Source organism: Eucalyptus grandis, chromosome 7, assembly GCF_016545825.1.
Source record: "Eucalyptus grandis isolate ANBG69807.140 chromosome 7, ASM1654582v1, whole genome shotgun sequence".
Lineage (NCBI taxonomy): Eukaryota > Viridiplantae > Streptophyta > Magnoliopsida > Myrtales > Myrtaceae > Eucalyptus > Eucalyptus grandis.
This window is the reverse complement of record NC_052618.1, coordinates 39,920,752-39,948,561: the sequence shown is the minus strand read 5'-3', so window position 1 is coordinate 39,948,561 and position 27,810 is coordinate 39,920,752. Positions and strand designations below refer to the sequence as shown.

Below are 27,810 nucleotides of genomic sequence, written 5' to 3'. Positions count from 1 at the left end.
AGATTCTGCAAACTTACGGATGAAAAGGGGACATGCATTTTGAGGTTGAAATTTTTGTTATTCCAACAAGAATAGCGATGTGAAATCTGCCATAAGGACAAGTTCATACAAGAAATGTGAAGAACACAACACAATCTAGCACTCATGATAAAGAAACAGCTCCCCAGTAAAGTGCACCCTTTGTCAATCAAAGCGAGAGAGAATGATAGAAAAGTGTCACATATTTACCCACAGAGCCATCTTCTTTAACTTGTGCATTGCAGAGAAAGGTTTGAGCTGAGATAGAACTGCTGGATCTAGTACTCTATCAGGGGCAACTCCATTCTCGCATTTCCATGGATGGCCTGAAAATCATTTTCTTTAGACTCCTAAACAAAATATGGCTTCAAACAGCCAAAAGATCATTCTCGGTTGCTTCGAATAGAAGTTAAAAATTTATAATTCCTTCATGACAATAAAGAAGAAAAAAAAAGGAGGAGGGAAGAAACGGTAACTTTATTGGCTCCCAACTAAGTTGAAAATAATAATTGCAGTTGATATAAAGCAACTGACAGTGAAAAGATGGGCAATTCGCACAGTCAAACATAGATATTCAGTTCCATTAGATTGGGAAATGTCAATTTTTATCCCAGATGAAGCAAGAAAACCTGTGTTTATAGTGCCCCAGCACCATTTTAGCACTGACAAATTCATACGGGTGCTAAGAGCAATTTTTAAGTAGACAGTACAAATGATGCTGACAAACAATGTTTGGCTCCCTGAGACAGTGCTTTTCACAGAAGTATAACAATGCAGAGGATTTAGGACTCAACTGACCGGATAGACTCAATTGGCATAAATGCAAAAGGTTTAAGATTAAATTAGTCTAATTGAACTATTTATGACTGAATTTATACTAATACAAAAGGTTTAGGACTTTCTTTTAGTACTTTCCCCAAAATATGGATCTACAAGTATGCACAAGACCAAGAAGCCCTCATTGGGCCTCAAATTGAGAACAGGAAGTATTTTTTGCCTTTTCTTAGGAGGATCAGCAAATTCTATTTCTTTTAGAGATTACGTCTTGATAAAACCATGTATAAGGTGTCGATATGGTTCCCGTGGAAGGTTTCTAGAGTTGGAATTGAGAATCAAGCCAGCGGGCCAATTCTAGAAAACCCGAAATGAAGCACTGAATCAGCCTAATCTTGGAACCGGCCTGACATCAACCCAGCCCTTTTTTCCCTCTAAATCTCTATTTAAATTAACTTGTTATTTACGATTTCTATTTGCATCTGGCTTTTTCAAGAACTGACCTCTCTATTCTTCAATGGGACAGTAAGCTTACTTGATAAAACAATAAAGCAGAATAATAAGGCCACACACATTATTGTCATTACATATTTATAACACAACATATAGGGGAGGAAGGAAAATTTTATTTTGTCTTCCTCCTTCCGAAGTCCAAGTAGATTCAGTGTTCACAATGCTATAAAATAAACATCACAATCCATACAAGTACAATACCGAAAAAGGAAGATGATCTTGTAATGTAGTTTTCCCTTCTCGCCCAAATACAAAAATGGGCTGCTCAGATGAGCTAGGAACAATTCCATAGGTCACTAATGTATGGATAAACTCTGCAACTTAAGCAAGTGCAGAAAAAATAAAATGGTGACTTGAGAAGGGGAGATAACTTGTGTGGCAAGAAAACAAGGGTGCTCAAAAACCCGTTTTCTAGCTTTCACTGTATGTGCTCGGATTTCACTCGTTCATGCAACATCAGAGACAATGTGTCCCCATGACCATCAAGTGGAGCAAGCAGCCGTTACAACTATGCAAATAGAGTTCCAAATATCGGCATAGCAGCACCCTTTGAGCCTTTAAGATTTTCAGAATCAATGGGGTAACCGTGGATTGATCTGAGAGGGGAAAAAAGCTGTAAACGGCTATTGTCTTCGGTGAACTGCAGTGAATCCGGAAGTTTGAAGGAGGTAGATGAGCTTCTGAGTTTGGGAGAGAAACCGGTTGATTCAGGTGGCTGTTAGAACTCAACTTGATAAAATAGCTTCTTCTTCTAGGCTACTGCGAATCCCTCCACTGGTAGGCCTGAGAAATTGGAAGAGAGTCAAAAAATCGGATGCTGTCTTCAAAAGGAAAGCTGAGACATGGACTCTAACCACAGAGATCCCTATATAGTTAAAACCAATCCTTGGTGACGAGGGAATTGACTATGATGAGAATGTGTTCATCAGCATATCGAACAATCCACGATGGCAGAGAAATACTCATAAGGTCATCCATCTGGAAAAGGGTATAAGTTATCCCAGTGACTGAACCGAGGTTTTATTTTTATTGCTTCCAGAATCTTTCATCAAAATTTGAATTTCATTTGCCAATTACTTTCTATTATCACATGTTACGTCCTCCATTTTCATTCTTTGTTTTTTTTTTTTCCAGATGAATCCCAAGAGATACTAGCAAAGTCATTCAGTGGATTTTCAGCAAATGCAAAAATGCCACGCCTCAAAAAAATGATCAAGTTGATACTTTGTTTAACTAAATAGACGAAATCAACAACTTATTGCACCTCACTTTACCATGCTCGAATTTAGATTCCAGCAATTTAATGCTAGCAAAGTTTGGTGTTTAATTAGATGATTCCAGCAAAAGCAGATAGCATGGATCCTGCATGTGACTATGTTTAACTAGATGCTTCAAGTAAATGTCAGATAGAGCTAAAGATGCAGAAAAATGAGCACATTATGCACCATAGAATCAGTAAATTTAGGTACTTCTCATTAATTAGCATTAAGTCAGTGAAGTGATGCATCATTAGCAACCTCTTGACAAAAATGGACAAGGAAAGGTATACTTACAGTCCGCTTAGTATTTTAATCGTGTCGTACATGAACCACTGCAATGTAATAACAGGTCCAACGATCATGATACGAACAGGAAGGCTTCTTCTAAACATATTGACAAAGCCAATATCCTTCACTGCCTAAGATTAAAAAAAAAAAAAAATCCTCAGAAATCTTAAAATTCATCACTCCACAGTCCAGAGAAACAATGAGCAACAAACTAAAGCTTTACTAGACAGATACCTGTAAGACATTTTCGGCTTTTCTGTTGTAAAGAGACGCAACAATGTTGTCAGCAGGGTTAGAAATCACGGTACCAATAGCACCAGCCGCATAACCTGCCAAACAAGTGACACCAAGCTGTTGGGCTCTCGAGCACTCTTCCTTTCTCCTTTTGAGAACTTGCTGATATATCAGATCCACCGAATGCTCAAACGTGGAGAACATTACCATAGAGACTGTGCCACGGAAAAGCAACGAGAATAAGCTTAACCAAAAAGAAATTAAAACAGACACTGTAACATTGCAAATCTATCCGAAATCCCCTCAAGTTACAAGCATCAATCAGAAATTATCTGCAGCTACATGGAGGTTAACAAGGAAATGTATGATGCAGGATGCATACAACAGACATCACTAGATCCAATATGAATATGAGCTACACAGCAATGACATGGAAAGGCCAACAATGAACAGACTTTAATCAACATTTCGGCCTATAGAGATCAGAAATCAATACAAGATTCATAGTATTCAATGTGATAGTGTTTAGTCGCCCTCATAATCTCACAATTGGTGCTTACGAAAGTTTGTTTTGATGTCAAAAGGCCATGTGACCACTACAATCTTCTAAACACACAAAAATGAAAGTGACCATCATGCCAATGAGCTTACATGGAAGGTTACGGCCCCAGAGCGGAAGTATCCCACGGTAGAAGCTGTAGTAAAATAAACCTCAATCACAACTGATTCATTTAAAAAGAAAAGTAAGATCAAAGTTTCAGTACCATACCCAGAGAGACCTTCTGTCCTATACAGTTTCGGAATTCCCTCAACTAAGCCCTTTGCAAAGCTGGGCTGCGTTTGGACCCGAACCTTGACAGCTTCAAAGGGACATAGAGCCATGTCTGCGAATACTTGAGCAGAAGCACTGCTTAGAAAGAATATGAGACTCCTGTTTTGGTCAACCAACAAATCAGAGTAAAGTTTCTTGAAGTACTCGTAGAGACCGAATTTGCAGCCGCCCTGGATGCCGTATCCAAACAACTTGCCGGACCAACCTCTCCAGAGAGAAGAAGGCCCTTGCTCTCTCCAGAGAACCGATAATCCCGATGCCATGCTGTTATATTTAATCGGATTAACCTGGAGCATATTAATTAACTTTGGCTATCAGATGGGAAGTCATAGAATCTGGAGGTTACCGCTAAAATAGATTAAGGGAGCCGATTGGCACCAGAGTGATACACGCTAAAATGCCTTAGGTGATCACATGGCTAACTAAGATTCAATTAACTTGAGGTTTTCCTTTTCATTTCTCCATGATGGAAAGAGCATAGATATGAGAAATTACACCATCCCGTTTCCATTGATACAAGAGAAGAATTTAGACCTTACTCTGTCACGGTAATGGTACAGTATGAAATCCTTTTACTTTGCATTAAGCTACAAATGTGTACGAAAATTGTATCTTCCATAGATTTTACGCCGTACACAGAATGAAAGTCCACACTCCCCCCTTCTCATGTAACTTACGCACAGGCACACGCACAAGAGAAAATAACCAAAAACAAGGATCATGCAATCCATATGCGGTGAAGCATGAGAAAGATAGAGGCGAATAGAGTCTCATCAGCAATAAAGCACAAAAGAAGAGGACGAGCAATTGTTTCGCGATGCAATATTGGTTCAGAATCAGAAGGTACACACAAGCACAACGTTGTTGCAAAGCCACTGGAATGCTGAGATTAGGAAAGGCCCTAATGCAAATTAATCAAGCCAAGTTTCTCGTCAAGCTTATTTAGGCACAACACAGCAAGAACCAAACTATGCAACCACGAAACCAACACAAACGAACACATCAGAACATGCCCATCTGGGTATTAATTCTTCGATATTCTTTCTTCGCGTTGATAACTCGAGAACTGACCTGCATGTTCACTTTCAAGACATCAAGAGGCGTGACTGCGAGATGGGTAGCACCGGCACTCAGCATGCCTCCAGCGGCACAAATGCCATAATACCCAGGTGAGAACTCCTCGAAGATCCTCCTCCCTTCAGCCCCTCTCATCCCTCTCCCCTCTTGCCTATTCCAATTCCTCCTTTCGCTGCCAAAAGCTCCCCCTCCCTCTCCCCCTCTCCCTCTCAGCCAACCCACATGAACACAACAAGCGAAAATGGACTTGTCCAAGAAATTTGGAGGCGGAGGAATGAGGACTCGTTAAGGGAGAGGAGGAATATGTGGGGAAGGACGTTGGGGTTACGCACAAATTGGGGCCTGAACACGTGTTTAGGCCACGAGTAAAGAGTTTTCTTGCTCCGGATACGTCCACGTTTGCGCTGAATACACCAAGACAAGGCTTGCGAAAGGGAGAGAGAAGAGCTGGAGCCGTCCTTTCTGGTTGAAAAGTTTGAAACTTTTTATGGAGTTCAGGAGGGTTGACTGGGACTGCAGAGGGAGTTGCAGCGAAAGTTGATGGGAAAATTCGCAGATTTTCCGTTTTTTTTTTTTCGAATTATTTGAATTGGGTTGTTCCGAATTGAGTTGATTGAAAGTGATAGTTTATTTGGCGAAAAATAAATTATTTTGAAATTATTTTTTTATTATGACCGGCTTTTGAAAATATGAGCCAATGAGAAGTATTTTTAGTGACATGGACCATCTATTTCTAATTTTTTCCATTAATAATGAAAATATATTTGATGAATTAAATTTTCTTAACCATATAAACGACCAATAATATTTTTAGAAAGTCCCTTTCAAGTTATTGATTTTTCACAAAATAAACACAACCAACTTTCGATTTTTTCTTTAACTAGAATTTATTTTAATGAAGTATGTATAATTAGCTAAAAGTCGTCATAAATTGTGTATCTTTTTATATTTTTCCTTAATTTGCGAAACAAGAAATTTTTTGCATATATGCTTGCCAACGTGTGTATGGCTCTCTAATTTATGTGCGTATTTGTCACGTTAATTTATTGAAGATTGAAAAAAATAGTGACAGAGAGTTGCTTATGTAAGGAAAATTTATACAGCCTATGCACCATACAAAACATATATCACAAAATTTTTAGGTCATGCTACAAGGGTGCATTTGAGAGTGATTCCGGAAAATACTTTTATATAAATGCAAATGACTTTAAGTCAAAAGATTTTAACAAAATGCAAATAGTGTTTACCAAGTAATGTTTATCATATATACTTCATAAACACTACTTACTTTTAGACCGAAGGGTTTTTATGAAATGCAAATAGTATTTGGTAGGATTTGGGTAGAAAAGAAAAAACAAACAACAAAAACTACAACTAACCTAAGTCAGGCAAAGCTAGAAGGCTTGGCCATGGTGGTCACAAAGGTCACGCAACCCCAAGCTTGATATTGCTAAGGTCGTGTGACCCAGGTGATTGACTACCAAGGTTGAACAATCCCAAGCGAGGCGATGACGAGGTCACATGAACTTAGGCAAGTTACATTTGACAAGGACGACAAGACTCAAGTCTTGAAATCAACCACACTCAAGTAGAGCTCATTTAACTCAATCGAGGGTTGCACAAGCCGCGGTGACAGTCGATGAGCCTCGGCAATCCTCGATTCTCCAAATCTTGCATCGACCCCCCAAATCTAGCCCATTTGACTCAACCATCGAGTATGGACCATGCCCATGTTAAGAGAAAGATAATAGCAAAGGAGAGTGATGAGTCTATCAATTTCAAGGGTAGAAAAAGAATGTGGAAATGTCTATAATGAACTCCACCATTTTTGAAAGTGCTAAATGCCCAATGCCGAGTCACCTCGAGCTAAAAGTCTTTGGAAGACTTCGAAAATGCAATTCTTTTTCCTAATTGGCTCTAAAAAACTTTTACCAAACACTTCAACAAGTTATCCAAGGGTCTTTAGACGTTCAAAGGACTTTGAGAGTGTTTCCAAACGCTCCTTTTAAGAGGATGTATATGAAACGTTTAGTGTTGATCACAATTTGTCTTATCATCGATTATTTATTTCAGTCTCAAACTAATATTTCTTTTGTACTTTATCTTTGCCCCATGCTATTTTCACTTTCTAAATGGCTATAACAATTTTTAGCTTATTCAATTGATGGAAAAAAAATCTCAAAAGAACTAATTAATCATGAAAAGGGTGCAAATTGCTATTAATTGAAAATACAAAAATCACGTGTTACCATGAAAGCACAAAAATGTCTGCTTAAGTCAAAACAATTTGCTTTACTCCACCGCCTTATGGTATTTTCCATTTGTTTTTATACAAACCCCAGTTCCTCTCTTCTACTTATTGTTGTGCCCCAGTTGATTTCTCCAAAAGATTCTGTAATAAATTTGACCATTGATACTGATCTTTGTTAGGTCCTGAGCATGGCCTTAAACTGTTTCTGTTATCGGAGTCAACCCCAACAGTAAAATTGGGTAATGATAAACCGGGGGCATTGAACCAAATTGTAACATGCCCGGCTTGCAAAAGATTTTCTGTAATAAATTTGAACATTGATACTGATCTTTGTTAACTAACGTGCTTTAAGTATATATTATGATCATAAAGAGTTCACAACTTCAACTAAAGAATTACTCTAATAAAAACTTGAACTAAGCAATTGTATACTACAAGGAGTAACTACAGATTGAACTTTAAAGAGACATTGCAAATAACTTTATTTTATTAATATTCCCTTAAATTACAATCTTAATCATTAAATAAATAAACAAATGAAGAAACAATAGTTCAGAAAAAGTTGATAAAAATCATTAGATTGATTTATCTATATTGAAGGTATAATATTTCCTCTTTCATCAACCTTACTATTAATGGGGTCTTTAGATTGTTTATGTGTTTAAACGTTTTAGGGTTGTGTTGTAAATGACACATCCATGCTTGATCCAAACATTTTTTGTGAATTGTAAGAGGTTTTGCAAATTGGTTTACAAGTAAGACGAATCCCAAAATGCTCACTAAATTAAGCACCAAGGATTTGACAGCATGAATCTAGTCAAACATATTGAAAAATATCCCCTATAATGTTTTGAATATACAAAATAATCCAAGTTCATAAATGTGTGTATATGACTGTTTAGAATGGGTTCTATGTACCCAAGGCATACGTAGATACTACGTACAATAGGACATCTAAAGCATGGAAGGACTTTGGCTCTATATAAAGCGAAAAAAAAAGTTATTGAACAGAAGTGTGTCGAATTTTGAAAGAACCTTTAGTTGCAGTATAGGGGTAAATTAAAATTTGGATAAACCAACAAAAGTTGAACACCTTGTAAAAACAAGAATGTCAATTGGCTTGGTCATGTGACCTCTCTGCAAAGTTGAACCGGCCATATAAGTAAAATTCGAGAAAAGTTCGTAAGGATCATTTGCAGAAATTGCTCGTGCTATAAACGAGGTAGATGGTTCTACATACGAGCCACTACAATCATGGTGAGAAGACCCGGATCTTTGTCAATTTTAATTGGAATCAAATCTTTCACAGTTGTCTTCAAGTATTGAAATTCGCTAACTGTCTTTACTATTTTTTGGGAAGACAAAAAGTTAGGTAAAGGGGAAAAGATGCCTTTTGGCGTCCGCGTAGAGTGAAAGTGAAAGCGGGGTTGGGAGATTCCTCGAAGAAGAGTAAGATTGAAAATTCAAAAATTCATTAATTGAGGTCTAGTTGTACGCCGAGAATGCCAGAAAGCAAAAGTAAGGGAGGCATTTTGGAAAATACATTAAACTCAAAGGTCTTTGCATTTTGCTAAGGACTTTTCCTAAAAGCGTTCCCAAACGCACCCAGAGAGCCTTGAGCTAAAGGTCTTTACAAGGCCTTGGAAATGCTAGCATTTGGAAATTGGGCTCCTAAAAATAAATTCTAGATACACTTGCATTTGTCCAAGGGCCTTTAAAGTAACGATGGGCTTTGCAAAGTTGTTTCCAAACGCAACTAAAAAATACTAAAAAATACTTTTGTAAAGAAAAGTCAAAAGAGTAACCTCTTAATGAGAACAAGAGATTTAAGGAAGAAACAGAATCTAAGAAAGCCAAGTATGTTGATTTGGAAAAAGAAAAATTAAAGATCGCTACGGTAGGAAATTGAGAAAGTATTGAGGTTGGAAAAGGAACTTCATCAATCTAGAGAGAAGAATGACAATGAAAATGAGCATGCTGGGTTTATGAAAGCTTCTCATGCATTGTCGTTATGCAAAATTGGAAATATAGACAAAATCGAAAAGATTCACGTGAGAAGTATTTTGTAGAAAAGTGAAACCCAACATGCTATGTGTCTATTTCCAAAAGAAAGATTAGTGAGATAGTTTCATTATATAATTGCTCGATCACACTTATTTACTTGTGATGATTAGTTCGCATCTTAAAATTTGGAATCAAATTGGGCATGATTGGTTCCTTGATTGTGGATAGGGAACAACCTACTCTATCTTGGAATCGAATTGGATTTAGAGTCAATCTTAGAACTGATAATTACTTCTTCTTCTTCTTCTTTTAATTTCTTGTATTTCTTATAAGTAGGAATTTCCCGACAATAAAAGAAAAAGATAATATACTAGTCAGGATTTACTTTAAAAAATAATTAAGAAATTTCTGTTCATCTGTCAATCCGATTCGGAATTGGGAACTGAACCGGCTTTCGGGAACTACCCAGAAACAGTTACTTCCGTCCAGTTCTCGAATTGGATTAGGATTGACGCCCTATCGGACTCGAGAGATCGGAACTGGGCTATCCCGACGAAGAATAGCAAAAGCCTCGTCTCCAAACAGGCTTCGGTCGGCTGGCGCCGATCATCCGGCTCCGGAAGCCGGTCTCCCGCCTCGGCTCGGCTATGTTGACTCGCCGCTCCTAGTCGTCGTCGTCGTCGTCGTCGTCGCTTCAAGGAGAACAAAGCACCCCACCTTCGACGCTCGAGATTCGCCATCAAAGCCTTCTAAAAAATCCTCAAGCTCCCCTCGCTAGCTCGGCCATGTTCGGTGCTCGCGACGCCTTCGCCGCGTGATCTTCAGCTGCTACGGCGATTCCCCCCGCCGGCTCCGGAGAGATGATGGTGAGCAAGTTCCTCTGCGACTTGTGAAAGAAGTGTTTGATGTAGAAAAAAATCAGAAGAGGTTGTTAGTACTAGATTTCTTACTCCTAGTAATGATGTAGATCGCAGAAGGTCTCGTAGCTTTGGATACCGTAATTTTAGATGGCACTTGCCTTCTGGGCTCTGTTGTGGTGTCACTTTGGAAAATTTTGCTTTGGTGACCATGGACATATAGCACTTTGGGAATTTCAGATCCAATTCTAAGTAATTTGCAGGAAAAATTAAGAGATGCTTTGATTCAAGAGGCAAAATATGGGTCTGTTAACTCGGGTATTTGATGCTTTAGCGGTAGTATTTTAGGTGAAACTCGTTTTTCTTTCCTCTGCTGGTCTGCTTTCTAGTAAAGGAGACAGGACATCTTATGATTGAGTACATTATTGTATTGCCTTTTGCCTCATTCATGAATTTTCACTTATCAAATTACCCTCAAGAATTATAGTAATACTATCATAAGACATACTAAATTCTATAACCACATTCAAACATTTTCTATTAGATTCACCTTCAACTGCCGCCTTTTTATCCCTTTAGCTCCCTGACTTCATGTATAAATTATTGTTCGATGGTTTGGGAGATGCCTTATCTTATGATTATCAAAAACGGATAGTCAAAACGGTTCTTGGCCGGGGAAAAAGGATTTCTGTTCAACTTTTCTCTTTGCCTGTTTCAGTTAAATCTTTCGGTTCAGTTTCTTCCCCAACTTTATCGTATTTCTTCAGCTTTAAAGAGATGTTTCAGCATCAAGCAATCTATGTATGTGTTTAGCAGTCATTTTGGCTTTCGTGATCAATTCTTCTTGCATTAGTATATGTTTCCAATGGTTGCCCTTACTTCATCTGTTTATCCACCAATATTATCTGTTTCCTCGTTTGACTTTTATCTTGTTGTTTTCCCTTTTTTTCTCTCCCTAAGATGCGTCTTTTCACGACACAATCAGAATATGCTGATCGACTTGCTGCTGCTGTAAGTCCATCCTAATACCTCATGCTGGTCTCTCCTTCTGGATCAATGGCCATTTGAGTCTCTAGCTTTGTTCCAAAGGGATACACATTCAGTTATTAAGATATGTACTCAGTAAATTTGTTGTTATGGTGTGCAGCCAGCACCTAGACTTTCAAGTTTAGTAAATATAAGCTTAGGTAACTTTAGATCTGCAACTACATGCGTGGTGGAACCTTTTCCTTGCCATGTGGGAGGAACCTTTCTGAATTTGTCATATCGCATATATTTGACAATGCTAAGTGCTAAATTTACTATCTTGTTAGAAATATCGATTGGGAAGGGTCAATCTGTGTGAGTGAGAATAGGATACCTCATTAAAAGAGCATAGTAATTCTCATGTATTGTGTTTCTCTGGTTATTCAAGAAGTATTAATGGTGGACCTATTACATTATTTGGTTGGTTTGATCTTTGGATGGTCTAACCGTGCTGCTGTCCTTTGGGAGGAGTAGCTTCTGAGAGGATTTGCACTTAGATGATGCTAGAAATTCTCATGTGCCGTGTTTAATAATTGAGTCAAGAAATTCTATTGGTGGAACTGTTTCATTTTTTGGTTGGTTTGCTTCTGTCCTTTTGGAAAAAGTAGCTTGTGAGTAATGACTTAGAGGCCTTTTATGATGCTATAGTCAATGCTAACAAGAGAAAGAGAAAAGGGGAGGAGGGTGGGGGAGGAGAGAGAGACACCAGAAATCTATTGTGCGTGTCCTCCCTTTTCTATCCCACATCTACTAGAAATCATCATAGATTTCTTAGATACATCTTTCATTTTATAGGTTGAAGCCGAGACTCATTGTACAAGTCAAATGTGGAACTAATTGATCAGATAAGCATGCAACAAAGCCGTATTATGCGCCTAGAAGGTGTGATAATTTGCTTGTAAGCATGTGTTTCCATCATGATGTTTCTGTAGAGGACTGGAACTATATGGATTGTATGCAAGCCTGCAGCATATGAATCTTTTAGTATTTGCCTGGCTCGTGCATCGGGAAAATCGCATTCTGCATATTCGGAATCTGTCAGTTTGGGGTTTGATCGCAATTGTTGTGATCCAATGCTTTACTTGTAGAAATTGAAAATTTTACTGAGCGACTAAAACTGAAGGAGATGAATTCATTCTCTGCTGTGAAGTCTAGTCCTTGACCTCTCTTTGATGTTGGAAGAATCCTGTTTACCATTCATCCTGCTCAATCTGCAATTTATTTGTTTTTGAATGTGCCTTGATCTATTTGCTTCACCCACTTGGTGCCTTCAACTCAGAGGTTAAGAAATGACAAGATGAAGAATATGATGAAGGCTCTTGTTCAAGATCTTGAATGTGTGTTAGCTAGTATTTCTACTCCATTTGTTAATACTTGTTTCTCACATTTCGACATGCTCATTCTAGTTGTGATCCAGTGGGTGATTTTAAACTGTAAATGTTATGAAGGTCCTTTGACTATTAGTCTATCTTACCAATTTAGTCATATTTTGATGGCCTTTTAAGAATTATGAAATGTTTGCAATACAAAACATTTCTTATTCTGACTGGGGAAGATTGTTAACCAATACACTTATTGATTTATGTAAAAGTTATTGTTAATTTCGTCACATTTGAAAAAATTCCCAATTTTCTTGGCCTATCTTCATTCAATCCATGTCCCAAACAAAGCATAAAGGATCACAGTAGGTGGAAATGTACAATGTTTCGCTCTAAACAATGAAAAGTAGAAACGAAAAAAGCTTACTGAGCCATCTTAGGTATATATCCTCCTGTTGAAAAAATGAAATGGAGTGACTCCATTAATTTTGAATCAATCTCCTCAAGGAATCTTAGTGGGTTTTTATTGTGTTAATTGCTTGAGGATCTATCAGTCTGTTTCATTGCGTATCCCACTCTTATGTTAAAACTATGCACATATGGAATACTGGTTTTGCTGGTGGAACGTTCTAAGTGCTTCTAAAGTTCCTGTTTTGCTAATGTTGCAGTTAAAGGCCTTCAAGGACGGATGGACAAAATACAGGTTTTCTCCTGACAATAATATGTCATTTATCTTCTCTAATTTACAAGTCCAGTTTTGTCAGTCTTACTTGATGATAACTTTTCGTTTGATATATCAGACCCATGCGGCAGCAGTGGTGATCACGGCATGTAACCACGCTGATTATCTTGAGAGGACCATTATGTCTATCTTGAAGTACAGTGTGAAGTCTTTTTGGTTTATGAGAGCTCAAGGCACTTTGCTCATATCGGTTCTTCCATTATTGGATTCTCCTCATTTTCCAGACATCAGAATGCTGTTGCTTGAAGGTACCCACCTTTTTGTGTTCCATGTAGTATACCCTCAGTTCCTGTTCTAGCAAAACAAATCCCCCCCCTCCCCTCTCTTCTTTTTCTCTCCTTTATTGTTTTTGTTCTGAGGTATTTGTATTTCACCAAAAAATTGTTTCAGTAGGATAGGTCTGATCCACAAGTTAGAAAGAAGGCCTTGATATATGATCAGTTAACCTACATGCAGGTAAGCCGCTGAGGTCTTTCACGGAACAAGTCTTGCTAGGTTGTTTCTTTATTATCTGAAAATCATGAAACTGAGAAGAGAGAGCTTTCTGTCATTCGACTATGTCTGGATGAAAGTCGTATTCCTGACCTAGGTTCTTTTGCAGGGATTTTAGTACGTACCTGTATATCTAGAAAAGTACAGGTGTACAGTGCAACATTTGGATTCTAAGCCGGTGCAAACTGAAAGGCCTCGGGAGTTGATTGCATACTGTAAAAAATCGCACGTAAGATCGATTTCTTCTGCCATTTGCTTCGATAGGCTTTTGCCAATCTCATGTGCGTTCATGCCGGGGCATTACATATATAAACTTCACTCGAGCAATCATTCACTTGAAGGTGAAAATATATATATCTTTATTTGCTGGGTTGCTTTCACTACATCTAAAAGCAAAGTGCCTATTCACAATCTTCTTCGCATGAACGCAAGTGATACGGAGATTGCGCCGGATTTTTTCCAACTATTTCGAGGCTGCAGCAGCTGCTTTCACGGAAATGGATTAAGTATGGATTCTGGAAATGCCTAAACTATAATCGGATATTTGAATTAAAACATATGATAAGTAAGTGCTAGAGAATGCCTCGAATTTTAAAAAAAAAAAAAAGGAAAAAATTGGGCTTAGGCTCGAACTGTGGGTGAGTTCTGCAGATGAAAAAGCACATTGTGAACTTTACTGCCACTTTCCACGTCACACTGCGGCAGAAGTCGTGTCATTGAATCGGCGGGAACTGCACGAGCGACCGTCATTCCTTCTAGACGTAGATCGGCCGTCATTCATTCTTTTTTCGTCGGGTCAAAATATTGGACCCTCCTCTCGGCCCCACCCCGTGCCCCCCCACTTACCCGTCCGTCGCGGCCCCGCCCGCTTCGCCTGTGTGGAATCCGATGCCCTCCAGGGCGCGATGGCGTCCTCGTCGAGTAATTTTTTGAGGCGACGTAATCACGTAGGGGATATACTAGAACTTTCTGTATTGCGCTATAAAAAGGTATTCTTCTTTATCGAAAAAAAGGGAAAAAAAAGGACATTAAAGAGATGTCTTCTTTGCATCAGCAACAGCAGCAGCAGCAGCAGCTCTTCCTCAGCTTCCTCCTCCTCTTCGTGGTGTTGGCGATCATCTCTGGGGCCGACGCCGACGTCGGCACGGCTGCTTATTACAGCTCTCCGTACACGCGTAAGTTCTTGAAACCAACCCCCCAAAAAAAAAAAAAACAGAAGGGAGGATTAGAAAAGAGAGAGGAGCTCGCTAAATCCCTTTTTTTTTCTTTTTTTCTTTTTTTCTTGCTGTTGGTTTAGCGACGGAATGCTATAGAGATGACCCGTCCCAGCTTCCTCCGGGCAACCTGTTCGCGGCGGCGGGCGGCGATCTGTGGAATAACGGGGCGGCCTGCGGCCGGGTGTACGCGGTGCGGTGCGTCGCCGCGTCGCCGTCCGTCCCTTCCAGCTGCGGGAGCGATGGCCTAATCCAGGTCAAGATCATCGACAACGCCCTCTCGGCCAATTCCTCGGCGGCGGCGCACAAGCAGTCCGTGACCGGCGCCACGTTGGTCCTGTCCGAGGAGGCGTTCGTTCTAATCGCTAAGCCGTTCGCGGATTCCGTCGCCATCGAATTCCAATGGTAAGGAATCATTCTTCTGTCTTCTCCTGTTTCTTTTCTTTTTTCAGACGCCCCATTCAAGTTGAATTGCGCTGTGTAAGAGTTTGATGGGTGTGGGCGGAGGTGACAGAGAGGGCTTGGAGGAGAAGGTGCTGCAGTGGCTTTTGAGGGTTTGGGTTTTGGCTTTTGAGGGGTTGAAGACGGTACTGCAATGACCACTAACAGAGATTCTTTAAGACTGGATCTGCTAACCTGTGGCTTCTAACGTGCGATGATTGTACTATGTGCTGATCACATGATGTTGTGTCATTGGGTACATCGCGCTTGGTTTGGTAAGAAGTAGAGATGTGTTGTGCAATTTGGAAAATGTTGTTGCAAGGATGAATGCTTGGTGGATAAACTATCGATTGTGTTCTAAGGCCTTTTCAGGCTAGTTCTAGATTTGTCATTAAATGCATGAAATCAAATGTGCTTAAAACTAGCCTAATAGGAATTATACCTGCATTTCTGTTGTTAAATGTCGGTTGATTTCTAGGAGAATTTAATGTTGTTCTGACCAGGCTTATGCAGGAACATTCACTTACCTTGCTTAGGTTATTTTAGAGAAATCTATCGGTGGAATAAGGCTGATAAGCTCATCGGGTTGCTGTTTTCTTACAGAATAGCACCTACCGTTGGCCTTTCTGGGATTGCAAGTGTAGCTGATCAGAAGACGGTCCAAAGGCCGATTTTGTTGTAGGGAGTATCCATCCTGATTCTGACGTTGCTGATAATATCATCTGGAGATCTTCTGCTACCATAGATGTGGATTCCATTGAAATCGTTTAGATATAGGAAGCTGCCGCATGTTTCTTTTAGTTGCGATCCAAGTTCAACCGCAACTCTTTTTCTAGTTCATGCATGAACAGAGAACTAGCTGGATATTTTCGTGGGAAGAAGAGACTTAGTAGTATAATATCCTACATCACCAGGTCTGTTGAAATCATAAGTTGATTTAACCTCTTTTGTAAACTGTATACCTACTTGATTGCTAACGTCCAGTTGGTTCTTTTAATTGTAATTATCCACTTTCTAATGAAGAGAGGTTTTCTAGATTTCATTTAAAGCATATAACCGGTGATGGTTGTTCTGTTTCTTTTTTTCTTCATCTCCGGTCTAATCCCTCGCTTCCAATCAGGACCACAAGAGTAATCGAAAGCTTTAAGAACCTGTATCCTTTATCTTTTCGGCTTGCGTGACATGATGATAGTAGATCGAAACATGGACATTAGAGGAGCCGACAATGTTAGTACAAGAAATTTAAAATAGGTATGCAGTGTTTGGGACAAGACATCTATCATTGCAAATAATTGAACGCAGCTAGAATTTGGATTTATTAAGACAATTGAACACAATTACTCTTGGAATTGCCAATGCAGTTGAACGCTGTTTCACTATTTTCGCGTTCATAACAATGGTCTTCCCAAGCATCTCCCTCCCACTAGGACTATCTAAAAGCAACAACGATAGACAAACAGCGCCATCATCCCCAAACCAACATTTTTGCCAACTTGAGGCACCGAAAGTAGTGTTCTTTTGTCCACCTTCAGCAGCGGCATTGCGCACATCAGTCCTATAGATAGAACTAAACCTCTCGAAAAGACTTTTTGCTTTGCTTTCACTTGGATCTTCTTGTTCCCCAATCCAGCATTGTTCACATCAGTCCTATGATCACTGCCAATGTTTCGTCGTTATCTTAATATGATGGTATGATATATCCCAAGAACCATTCTGAAGTTGCTCGATTTCCTTGAGATGTGCATATTGACTTCTGTTTCTCTTCACTCCGAGGGACAAACTCTTGACTGGGTGGACTCGCACTGGAGAATGACAGGTTCATTCACCTCAAGGTTGTTCATAGGCGATATAGTCCGCCTCTTCCGATGAGCATGTAAGATGAAGAACCACAACTTGCAAAGGCGAGAAACGCAATCTCGAAGGGTTACAAAATACTGACCACTAACTCTTTCAGGGGCATAATCAAATAGCAAGAAAAACACCAGAAAGAGGGGCGAAACCCAGAAATACCAATTTTTCTGGTGGAATGTCTTGAGTGCTACTAATGTTTCTGTTTTGCTAATCTTGCAGTTAAAGGCCTTTAAAGACGGATGGACAATATACGGGTTTTTCTTCTGACAATAATATGTTATTTATCTTCCCTAATTTACAAGTCCAATTTTGTCAGTCTTAATTACTGATATCTTTTTGTTGGATATATCGACCCAAGTGGCAGCAGTGGTGATCATGGCATGCAGCCGAACTGATTATCTTTAGAGGACCATTATGTCTATCTTGAAGTATAGTAGATCTGTTCTGTAAAGTCTTTTTTGTTTATCAGAGCTCAAGGCGCTTTGCATAGATTAGTTCTCCTATTATTGTATAAATGTACCCACTTTTTGTATTCCAAGTAGTATAACCTCAGTTTCTGTTCTAGCAAAACAAATCTAGCATTCCTTTATAGCCGTGCTAGCTTCCCCCCACGATTGTTTATTTATTTATTATTATTATTATTATTATTATTATTATTATTATTATTATTATTATTTTGAGGTATTTGTATTTGACCACAAAATTGTTTCCATAGGTCTGATCCACAAGTTAGAAAGAAGGCGTTGAGTCATTATCAGTCAACATACATGCAGGTGAGCTGCTGAGGTCTTTCACAGAACAAGTTTCACTCAATTGTTTCTTTATTATCTGAAAATCAAGAAACTGAGAAGAGAGAGCTTTTTGTTGTTTGACTATTTCTGGATGAAAGTCGTAATCCTGAATTAGTTTCTTTTGCAGAGATTTTAGTACATGCCTGTATTTCTAGAAAATAACTGGTGTTCAATGCGGCATTTGGATTTTAAGCCGGTGCAAACTGAAAGGCCCGGGAAGTTTGATTGCATGCTATAAAAAATTGCACCTAAGATCAATTTCTTCTGCTATTTCTTTGGTATTTTCTTTCCAATCTCATGTGTGTTCATTACGGGGCATTGCAAATGGGCATTGGATGAATTATTCTACAAACATAGCTTCAGTCGAGTAATCATACTTGAAGGTGAAGTTTCATGTTCATAAAGCAAATTTTAATATTTTTCTTTAATTTCTTTTGCTTGATTGTGGAAGATATTAAAAAACAATTGTGTAATTTCTTTGTTTTCTTCCGAATTAAATTCCTAGTTTAGAAATTCTTGATTGGTTTGAAGAATATCTCCTTAGACCAAAAGAAATTTATGTTCTAGGTCACACTTATAAATGGCAATTAAATAATGGTCAAACCATAGATTCTAACCATCCTCCTTTGAAAAAAATTAAAATTCAGCATAGAGATAATGAAATTATTGCCGCACCATTTTGTATCACAACTGAAATAGATGATCCTCAAAATATAAAAATAATACAACAAAATAATCATACTAATCAAAATCTCCACACTATTGGTAATTAATTAAATAGGATAGAATCTTCTATTTTATTATACTCTTCACAATTGGCAAAACTTGAAATCCTTAAAATACCAATCTTTAAACCCCTTTTTTTTGGGTAAAAGGTAAGAAGTATATAGACTTTTGCACAAAAAGCTATACAGCTGTATAGCAAGGGGACCCCGACACCAGCTTACACTCGAAAGACAGGAAGTCCAAACGAGTGGAAGGGGGCCGGGAGAAAAGGGGAGGGAAGAGCTACAAGAGAGATACAATGCAAATAAAAGCAGCAACAAAAGAAGGCCAAAACAACGGCCAACAAAGGAGACGAGGGGAAGAGCACACAACATTGTGGCCCGCACAAGGAAAAGACACAAAGAGGAACAAAATAGGAGGGACACCAAGCTGGAAACACAAGCCACACCATCAACGAAGACCCAGGAGAGTTCCATTAGTAGCATCACCTAGCAACAGCGAGATGGGCAGCAATGTAGCAAAGGAGACGAGGAGCAGGATGACGCAATAGCTTCACCAACCATCAGGCCGAGGAACAAAGGGGTGGGGTGGGGGGGCGGCACAGAGACCCTCCAAAGAAAAAAAAGAAGGGGCGACTTCAAATAATCCCTAGGGAATAAGCAAGTGTGAAACCCCTGGGCAGGAACATCAAAGGCGGCAAGCAGCCAACAGTCAGCATAATCAATCAAAGATGGAGGGGTGGATGCCCCAGCTAAATTGGAGTCTTCTATTACGGGGGTTGTCCGAGACCTTAGGGAAGGTTAAGCCCTATCATTGACGGCTTTACGAAGGTGGTCCTTTAAAGCCAGGAGGAATAATCTTTGATTGCGAAAGATAATGTTATTCCTCACTTTCCAAATGAGATAACATAAGGCACCAAAGGCAAAGTGAGCCAAGGATTAGTGGAAGCTAATCTTTAAACCCTTTGAATTTCCTAAAATCTATATTCCAGAATTTGGTAAAGCTATAGAAAGAGAAGGAGGTCTTTAGGAAGAATGCCAATTCTTGACATTCCCAGTGTCAAAGGACCTCCAACTAAGGAAACCTCTAGGATAAGAGGACTTATCATCAATGATACTCCAGACCAAATAAATGTCCTTGAAAAATCCAACAAAGAATATGAAAATGAATTAGCTCCTGAAATAGACTCTCATGAAAACACCCTCAAAAGCTTTATTACCAAAGAGCTACACCTCCTAACATTGCCCTGGAAGAATCATCCCATAGGATTCGAAATAACTATTCTCATGATGCCATTTATGAATGGAATATAAATAGTGTCTCTAAAAATAACATTATTAATATTCTAAATCAAATGGTTATGGCGGCAAATGCGTATAAAACTCAAAAAGACGTTTCCAATCATGCCGTTGCTAATCTTTTAGTATTCGATTTTATAGGGCAATTAAAATGATGATGGGATAATTACCTTATGGATGAACAAAAAACTCAAATCTTAGATGCATATAAAATAGATGAATACGAACGGTGTGCCAAAGATGCAAACGGACAAGCCATCCAAGATGCTATTTGTACTCTTATCTATTCTATGTCTCAACACTTTATAGGAGACCCAACCCATATAAAGATATAAACCGGTACCTTCCTTCAAATATGAAATGCAAATCCTTAGGTAGATTTAGAGAATACGAAGATGTTTTCCTACAAAGGGGATAATTACCTTACCGATGAACAAAAAACTCAAATCTTAGATGCATATAAAATAGATGAATATGAACGGTGTGCCAAAGATGCAAACGGGCAAGCCATCCAAGATGCTATTTGTACTCTTATCTATTCTATGTCTCAACACTTTATAGGAGACCCAACCCATATAAAGATATAAACCGGTACCTTCCTTCAAATATGAAATACAAATCCTTAGGTCAAGCCAGATTGTAACCAAACCTTTTGGAAAGAAATTTTTTTAGTAGGATTACCCCTTTTCTTCTTTTTTATTTGTTTATTTTTCTTCAGGATTACTCCGTTTAATAAGCGATCGGGTTCGCAATAAAATAATAGAGGAATACAATGATCAAATATCTTATGATCTTTTATCTTATGGAAAGTTAATTTCATTTGTTTATAAACAAGGAGCATAGATGTGTAATTCAATCAAATTACAAAAACAACTCAAAAATGAACAATCACTAACCAATAGGGATTTAGGGGATTTCTATGCTCTATATGATCCTTCCTACACCGACCCCTCAAAACCAAAGTGTAAAGGACATTGTCCTCCTATATATATATATATAATATATATATCCAAAAACCATTATAAAAACAAATCATAGGTTGATAAACAAAATAAACACAAACAAAAACCTAAAAGCAAAGTTAACAAGGATATTAAATGCTACACTTGTGAGAAAAAGGGACATATTTCAAAATATTGTCAAGTAAATAAATGACTAAATGAGCTCTCAATAGATGAAGAAACTCTCTATCAACTCAATGACATTGTGGAGATACACAGATGATGATATGTCTTCAAAAGACTTCCTTGAAGAAGAGGGTCTTCAAATCAATGAAATAGAAACCTCATCAAAATCAGACGATAATTATTTTTCTCCCGATGAACCATCACATTAACTCAGTGTTTGAACAAAAGAAGAAGTATTTTTATTAGAAACTATTGATACAATTTCAGGTCTAGAAGCTAAAAAATAATATTTAGATAAACTCCAATCCTCTATGAAAATTCCTGCTAATTCTAATACGACTTATAATCTTAAAAATATTCTTAATAGGAAAATTCAATCTAGACCTATTAATCTTAATGACCTTAATAATAAAATTAATCATTAAAAAAGAAAAAGAAATACAAGCTCTTCAAGCTACCCGAGCCCAAATGCAAAAGGAAATTTTGGCAATAAAATCTAAAATAGAAAAAGGGAAAGAAAAAGAAGATGAAAATTCACCAAATAATTTTGATCTTAACTTCTTAATGACTTTATCGGAAATAATATAAAAAAATGGACAATAGATATCAACAAAAATCAATGATGAATTCACCATTAACACGATGACCCTTTTTAATACCGGGGCAGACCTTAATTGTACAAGAAAAGGGTTAATACCAACAAAATATTTTCACAAAACTATGGAATCATTAAAGTCAGCCTCAGGAGATAAACTTAAAATAAATTATGAATTACTTGAAGTCTCGGTAGTGAAAATCAAAATGTCTTATAAGACATCTTTCTTTTTAATAAAAAATATAAGGCAAAATGTAATCTTAGCTACACCTTTTATATAGTTGATCCAACCTTTTACCGTCGCTAGTGAAGGAATTGAAACACAAGTTTTGAACAAAAAGATTACTTTCAAATTCATTACCAAACCTCAAGCAAAAAATTTAAACATATTACAAGAATACTCAAATACTGAAATTAATTTTCTCATAAAAAATAAAGAGGAACAGCTCCAATATTTGAAAGATTATTTAGAACTTAAAGAATAGAGCAAACATTACTTGAACAAAAAATAAAAGACAAAATTGCTTCTCTTCAGAAACACAACGAACAAATATATGTTCTACCTTAATCAATGCATTTTGGAAAGAAAGAAACACATTGTTAGTTTACCCTATGAACCAGATTTCTCAGAAGAACAAATTTCTACAAGAGCTCGCCCAACTCAAATGATCAAGAAGTTTTGCAATTTTCCTAGAAAGAAATTCAAGATTTATTAGATAAAAGCCTAATTAGGAAAGGCCAATCACCCTAGAGTTTCTCTGTTTTCTATGCCAATAAAAATGCTGAACTAGAAAGGGGGTACCGAGGTTGGTTATCAATTATAAACATTTGAATAAAACACTAAGATGGATGAACTAAATGGAGGCAAGGTATTCCTTTAACATGAGTTTTGATTTATTTAACAATATCAGTGTGAACTAATGTCTGTACTGGAGGGTTTTCCTATAAATAGAATTGTTCTTCGTATTGGAATGATAGTTCATTATGAAATGTTATGTCCCAAAAATCTAATTTTTGCTTGGAAAAGTGATATTTTAGTAGGAGAGACTACTAAGCCATTTTTCTTGATAATGCTTATAAAAATGAATATATGTTTAAAATGTTGATCCATATTAGTAAAAAAAGTCAGAACTTCATCTATGTATACTAGAATATATTCAAAATAAAGATTAAAAATATCATTCATAATTCTTTGAAATTCAGAATGAGCATTTTTTGAGTGTAAAGTCATCACGTTCCGTTCATATTGTCCAAATGATACAATGATTGATGTTTTATATTTTTTTTGCTTCATTTATTTGGATTTGTCAAAATCCTAACTTCATATTAAATTTTGAAATATTTTTAAATTATAGAGTTTAATAAATCTTTTTTGTTTGGAATTGAATAACTGATCCATTTTAATAAGTTTGTTTTCACACTTCCTAGGCTACCAACCAGAGTTGACCAACGGACTTATTACCTTACAGTGTTTTACTGCCTGCACTATTACTAGTTAAACACACCTCATCTAAGGAAGGTTTGGGCCAAACTCAAAAACCTATTAAAAAGAAAATATTAAGATAATCAATATATCCCCCTTGGCTTTGATACTAGATAGCCCTCAAGATCTAGGGTTCTATATAAAGATAAGAAAATAACTTAGAACGATTTCAAGTATATATATAGAAAATGGAATAGTGGTTAGTGATTAATGTAGATGAACAATAAATATAGATAGGATATGAACAATATTAAGCAAATAATGTAAACAATCGAGGACTATAAATAATGACCTTCCACAAGGGCAGTAGTTTGTACACAAGTGGGGTATTGTGAAAGGTGATTGAAAGTAATTAACAATTTGATCTTATGTGGGGGTGATACTCTGTACTTGAGCAGAGATTCCAATGATATGCATAAGAAAGGAAAAGAAAATGTGACCTTCTACAAGGGTGATAGTTTGTGCTCAAGTAGAGATCCCACTGAAGCGTAAAAGAAAGGGAAAGTTAAGAATATGAGGTAATAAAACCAACCAAAACTTGGTTGATTATACTATTAAGTGATAGAAAATACTTATTGAAGTTTGATGGTACACGTAATCGGAAATGAGTACAAGTGATTGAAGATATTTTGAAGAAGTGATTACAAGTGATGGGGGATGATTGGTAGTGATTGGGGAGTGATTACAAGATAATATAAGTGATTACAAAGTGATTTCGGATGAAAGTGAAATAGGGATGCGATCAAAGGGAGCCTTAGACGTAAGAGAGCAAGTGAGCCAAAGAGCTTGAGTGCTAAATCTAAAGGGATTGCCTCCTTCTTCTTCCTCTCATCCTTTTATAGGTGAGCTCGAGCAGATTTGGACGAAGTGAATAGTTTTTTTTTTTTTTTTTGGCTTTTGCTTTGGTCCATACCGAATACTAACTAGTCCCGTCCTCAAAAAACAGCATGATGATATTCATGATTTGTTTTCTTTGATATTTGTTATCTTTTGGTGATTGGTGATTTGTAATTTTGGTGAGGTAGTTTCTTCTATTCATCCTCATCTTCGTTTGACAGGTCGATGCCGTAGAAATAGTCTTAATTGGCGTTGCCACTGTGATGAATTTAGAGGAATATGAAGATTTTATTTTTGAGATGAGTTTTTGCAATGCATTGCAAAATTCTTCAAGTAATTTAAATGGCCGTCAAATGAGCTTGGGCCAATGATTTTTGCTGGAGAAATGAAACTCTATGATCAATGGGTGTGGAAAATTTTTAAGCTATTTTTAAATCATTGAGGTAAGATTTCAATGATAGGGCCAAAATGACTTCACCATTTTTGAAACCATAAAGATAATTGTTCGGTGTTGAAATCACTTTTAAAATAGAAGAGCCAAGTGTGATGGTCATCTTCATTTTGGAGGAAAAAAGTATTCTACCAAGATTCTTGGTAATCACAATAGGTGAAGGTAAGAAGATATGATAATTTTGTAGTTAATCTGGCTTTGAATTTTAATTGGGTATGATGGATTGGTTTCCACATTTCTGACAGTATAACTTAAAGAATCATAACTGTAAAATGGGTAATGTTATTTGAGTTTTAAGTGATACAAAATGTTTGAAGGTGACTGACTTGGTTTCAACAAAAATTTCTTCATAATAAGCTTAGAGTTTTGACAAATCAAGTGATCTATAATACCAATTTTCTAAGAAAACATTTTTTGCATAAACTTTTGGGTTTTTGTGATAAAATCCTTTTTCAATTTCCATGTCGTCTTGGAATTGGCTTTTAGTGATGAATTGTGATTTTGCCAAGGACTATGATGTTATCATGGAGATGGTTGGTTTTGCGACAGAGTAAGAGGGTGGTTTTATAACTATTTCACTTGTGATTTTTTTTTAGCGATCGGGATTCTTTTGGGTTGTGAGAGGCTAATGGTGATAGGTTTAGAGTGATTTCTATTTGCTTTGATGGATTTTCTTGAGCAATATATGCCCAAGCTTTGGTGGGAGCAGAAAGTGATAATGATTTTTAGGTTGGGGTTTATGTAATTGTGATGAGGTGGTTTCTTATTTTGCTTGTGGAAGTAACAGAGATAAATATGGGGTGAGATCGGGTGATATTAATTGTGGTAACGGTGTTTGTTGGGCTTCAAGAATGTCTACACGTATTTTCAATTATTGAGGTAATTGAGGTGATGGTAATGGTGATGGTGATTGTTGGGCTTTCATTAGGTCTAACCAGGCTTGTAGCTAGTCTTTTATTGGTAATTGTGATTTTGAGGTCTTGGCAACAGCTTTACCTTTGTCTTTTTTGGATTTTGGAAACATTGTTTTCCTTGCAAAAATTCTCTCGTTAGAAAATCAGGCAAAAAATTTAATGTTTCATTAATAAAATTCAATGTCAAAATTAAAGACAAATAATATACCTAAAAGTTGTTTTGAATCTATATTTGATACATCTCTTTCTAATACTTCTTTTGCTGATTTGTAATCAATACGTAACAAAAATTTTTGATTTAAAAGATCTTCTTTGAAATTTAGATATTGCTAAGACAATAGCTAATATCTCCTTTTTGATAGTAAAGTAATTTTGTTGGGTTTTGGTTCCAATGTTTAGAAACAAATTGCACAATTTGTTCTTTATTATTTTTGACCTGTTTGAGAATACTTCTATAACTTATTTCCGAAGCATCTATTTCTACAATTTTGAAAACAAATGGATCACCTAGAAAAAGGCAAGTGTCACGGGCCAATCGTTTGGGATTGGGGCTGATCGTTTAGGATTAGGCTTCTCTTGGATCGCTTGGGATCATCAAGACACCTAAGCCAAGCCTTCCTTGGATTGATCACTCGCTCACTCGCTCGCTAACCCAAATTGTAGAAAGAGAAAGCTTCAAAAGAGAGAAGCTTTAAAGAGAGAATATAACTTTGATTATTGAATAGTTGGATAGATACAAATGAGGGGAGAGCACCCTTTTTTATACTTAAGACTATTAGATTACAACCATTGATCAAGATTTCATCCAGCGGACGAGATTGTATCGCCCAACCTACTAACCATCGTCATTTATGCCAAGAGAGTTCTAGATCCTCGGCAAAATTACCGTCTCGCTCATCCCTAGAACATTCCGGAAGCTCTTATGAGAAACCCTGGGTGATCCTTGGAGGTTTTCCTCGAACATGCATGGTCATTTGGTCATGAAAACCTCATGATCGTGACATTCTCCCCCACTCATTCGAGGGACGCCCTCAGCACTCTCGACTCAGAGAGTGGTCTTCTTGGCAAGAGCTTGAGCTCTCTTGTTTTGATCTGCTTGGTTCTGAGCCTCTTGAATGGCGAACCAAATGGCTCCATCTTCGGCTTAGGCATGGCACATGGCAAGTACTCGGTCTTGGGGAAGAGCACTTGGATCGACTATCGCGAGTTGATGCAGGAGGGTCCAACCCTACGTTCGGCTTCTCTAAGGATGGCAGCTTCAGTCGTGACTCAGTCATGCGCTTCTTGGCCTTTAGACTTTTGTCGATGCATCAGATTGTGGCAATGGTCTTGGTGTTGATTGCTCCTTTCATCATGGGAATCATTACTGGGCATTATGGATCAAGGATCATGATGGTCTTGGTCCTCATGTCGATCATGGACCTCACACTATGGAAGAATTGCATGCCCAAAATGAGATCGTAGCCATCAAGGGGAATTACCTTAAATGAGAGCTTGCCTTTCCATCCTTCTATTCGAACATCCACATTCAGAGTTGATCTTACACCTGCAAGGCTATCTAAGTTGACGGTCCTGAATGAATTCCTATTTGGCTCCACGCAAAGTCCCAAGGTTAGCTACCTCGATGGACATGAACATGTCGAAGCACCCGTGTCAATCAAGGCATATAGAGCTTGACCACATACCTCGATCTCCATGAAGAACATGTCCGTGTTCGAGGTGGCTTCCTTCTTTTCGGGCGGCAATCAAGTTTGGACATCATTGAGATACTTCATGGTTCCAAACTAGATTTGTCTCTTCTCTTATTTGGGCTCCTCCTCTTCCTCTTCTATGGCAAGGAGAGCGTTGATCTTGCCCTTCTTTGGACACTTTTGTGTCTAATGCAAGCCTTTGCAAATGAAGCAAAGAGATGGCAGAGGTAGGTCAAACTTACTCGTGATGAAGTCCGCTTGGGGTCGACCCTTTTGGAAGGACGGCTTGGAGGCTCCTTATTCCCATGACTTGACTCGGATGCTTCGTTTTTCAAGCCTCGAGGAGTGTCTCCACCTTCATTCTCAGAGGATCAATTCGACCTCCAATCTCTTTCTCAGTTCTTTGATGGGTCAGCTTTGATGAGGTCGACAAGGGACTCGGCCACGCTTTACACCCTAGTGAGACTCTTCACATCCCGGCGTTTGAGCTCAAGTTACACCCGTGGCTTGAGTCCATCCATGAAGGCTCTGAGAGCCTCCCCCTCTCAAAGATTATGAATTTGGAGTTTGAGCTCAGTGAATTCCTTTACGTACTCTCGGATCGTCTCTCTTTGTTTGAGGCAATGGAGCTTGCCACGAGCTTCTTGTTGAGCAAACTTGGAGAAGAAGTAGTCCCAAAACTCCTTCACAAAGTCATCCCATGTG

At 37.9% G+C, this 27,810-nt stretch overlaps 2 protein-coding genes across 6 annotated transcripts; one reads left to right on the top strand and one right to left on the bottom strand.

The window, feature by feature from the left end:
* Positions 1-1,452: 1,452 nt before the first annotated feature.
* On the bottom strand, positions 1,453-5,433 carry LOC104428618 (mitochondrial phosphate carrier protein 1, mitochondrial). Its single transcript, XM_010041585.3, has 6 exons — positions 4,990-5,433; positions 3,856-4,205; positions 3,738-3,781; positions 3,087-3,301; positions 2,859-2,983; positions 1,453-2,088 (listed from the first exon to the last, which is right to left on the bottom strand). Exons 1-6 carry the CDS (start codon positions 5,128-5,130, stop codon positions 2,031-2,033), a joined length of 933 nt encoding a protein of 310 aa, XP_010039887.2. The 5' UTR covers positions 5,131-5,433; the 3' UTR covers positions 1,453-2,030.
* Positions 5,434-9,708: 4,275 nt separating this feature from the next.
* Positions 9,709-16,392, top strand: LOC104428620 (EG45-like domain containing protein). 5 transcript variants are annotated; one of them, XR_005553020.1, is made up of 9 exons: positions 9,714-10,116; positions 11,068-11,118; positions 11,929-12,015; positions 13,121-13,442; positions 13,588-13,650; positions 13,796-13,915; positions 14,741-14,861; positions 14,984-15,305; positions 15,945-16,392. XR_005553020.1 is itself a non-coding variant. In XM_039317088.1 (3 exons), coding segments are annotated over exons 1-3 (462 nt in total). In that variant the 5' UTR covers positions 14,126-14,722; the 3' UTR covers positions 15,946-16,392. The 5 variants fall into 5 exon arrangements, 1 of the variants encoding a protein (XP_039173022.1); XR_005553021.1 differs by having other exon boundaries at positions 9,709-10,116; positions 11,929-13,442; positions 13,593-13,650; XR_005553019.1 differs by having other exon boundaries at positions 9,709-10,116; positions 11,929-13,442.
* The last annotated feature ends 11,418 nt before the right edge of the window (positions 16,393-27,810 follow it).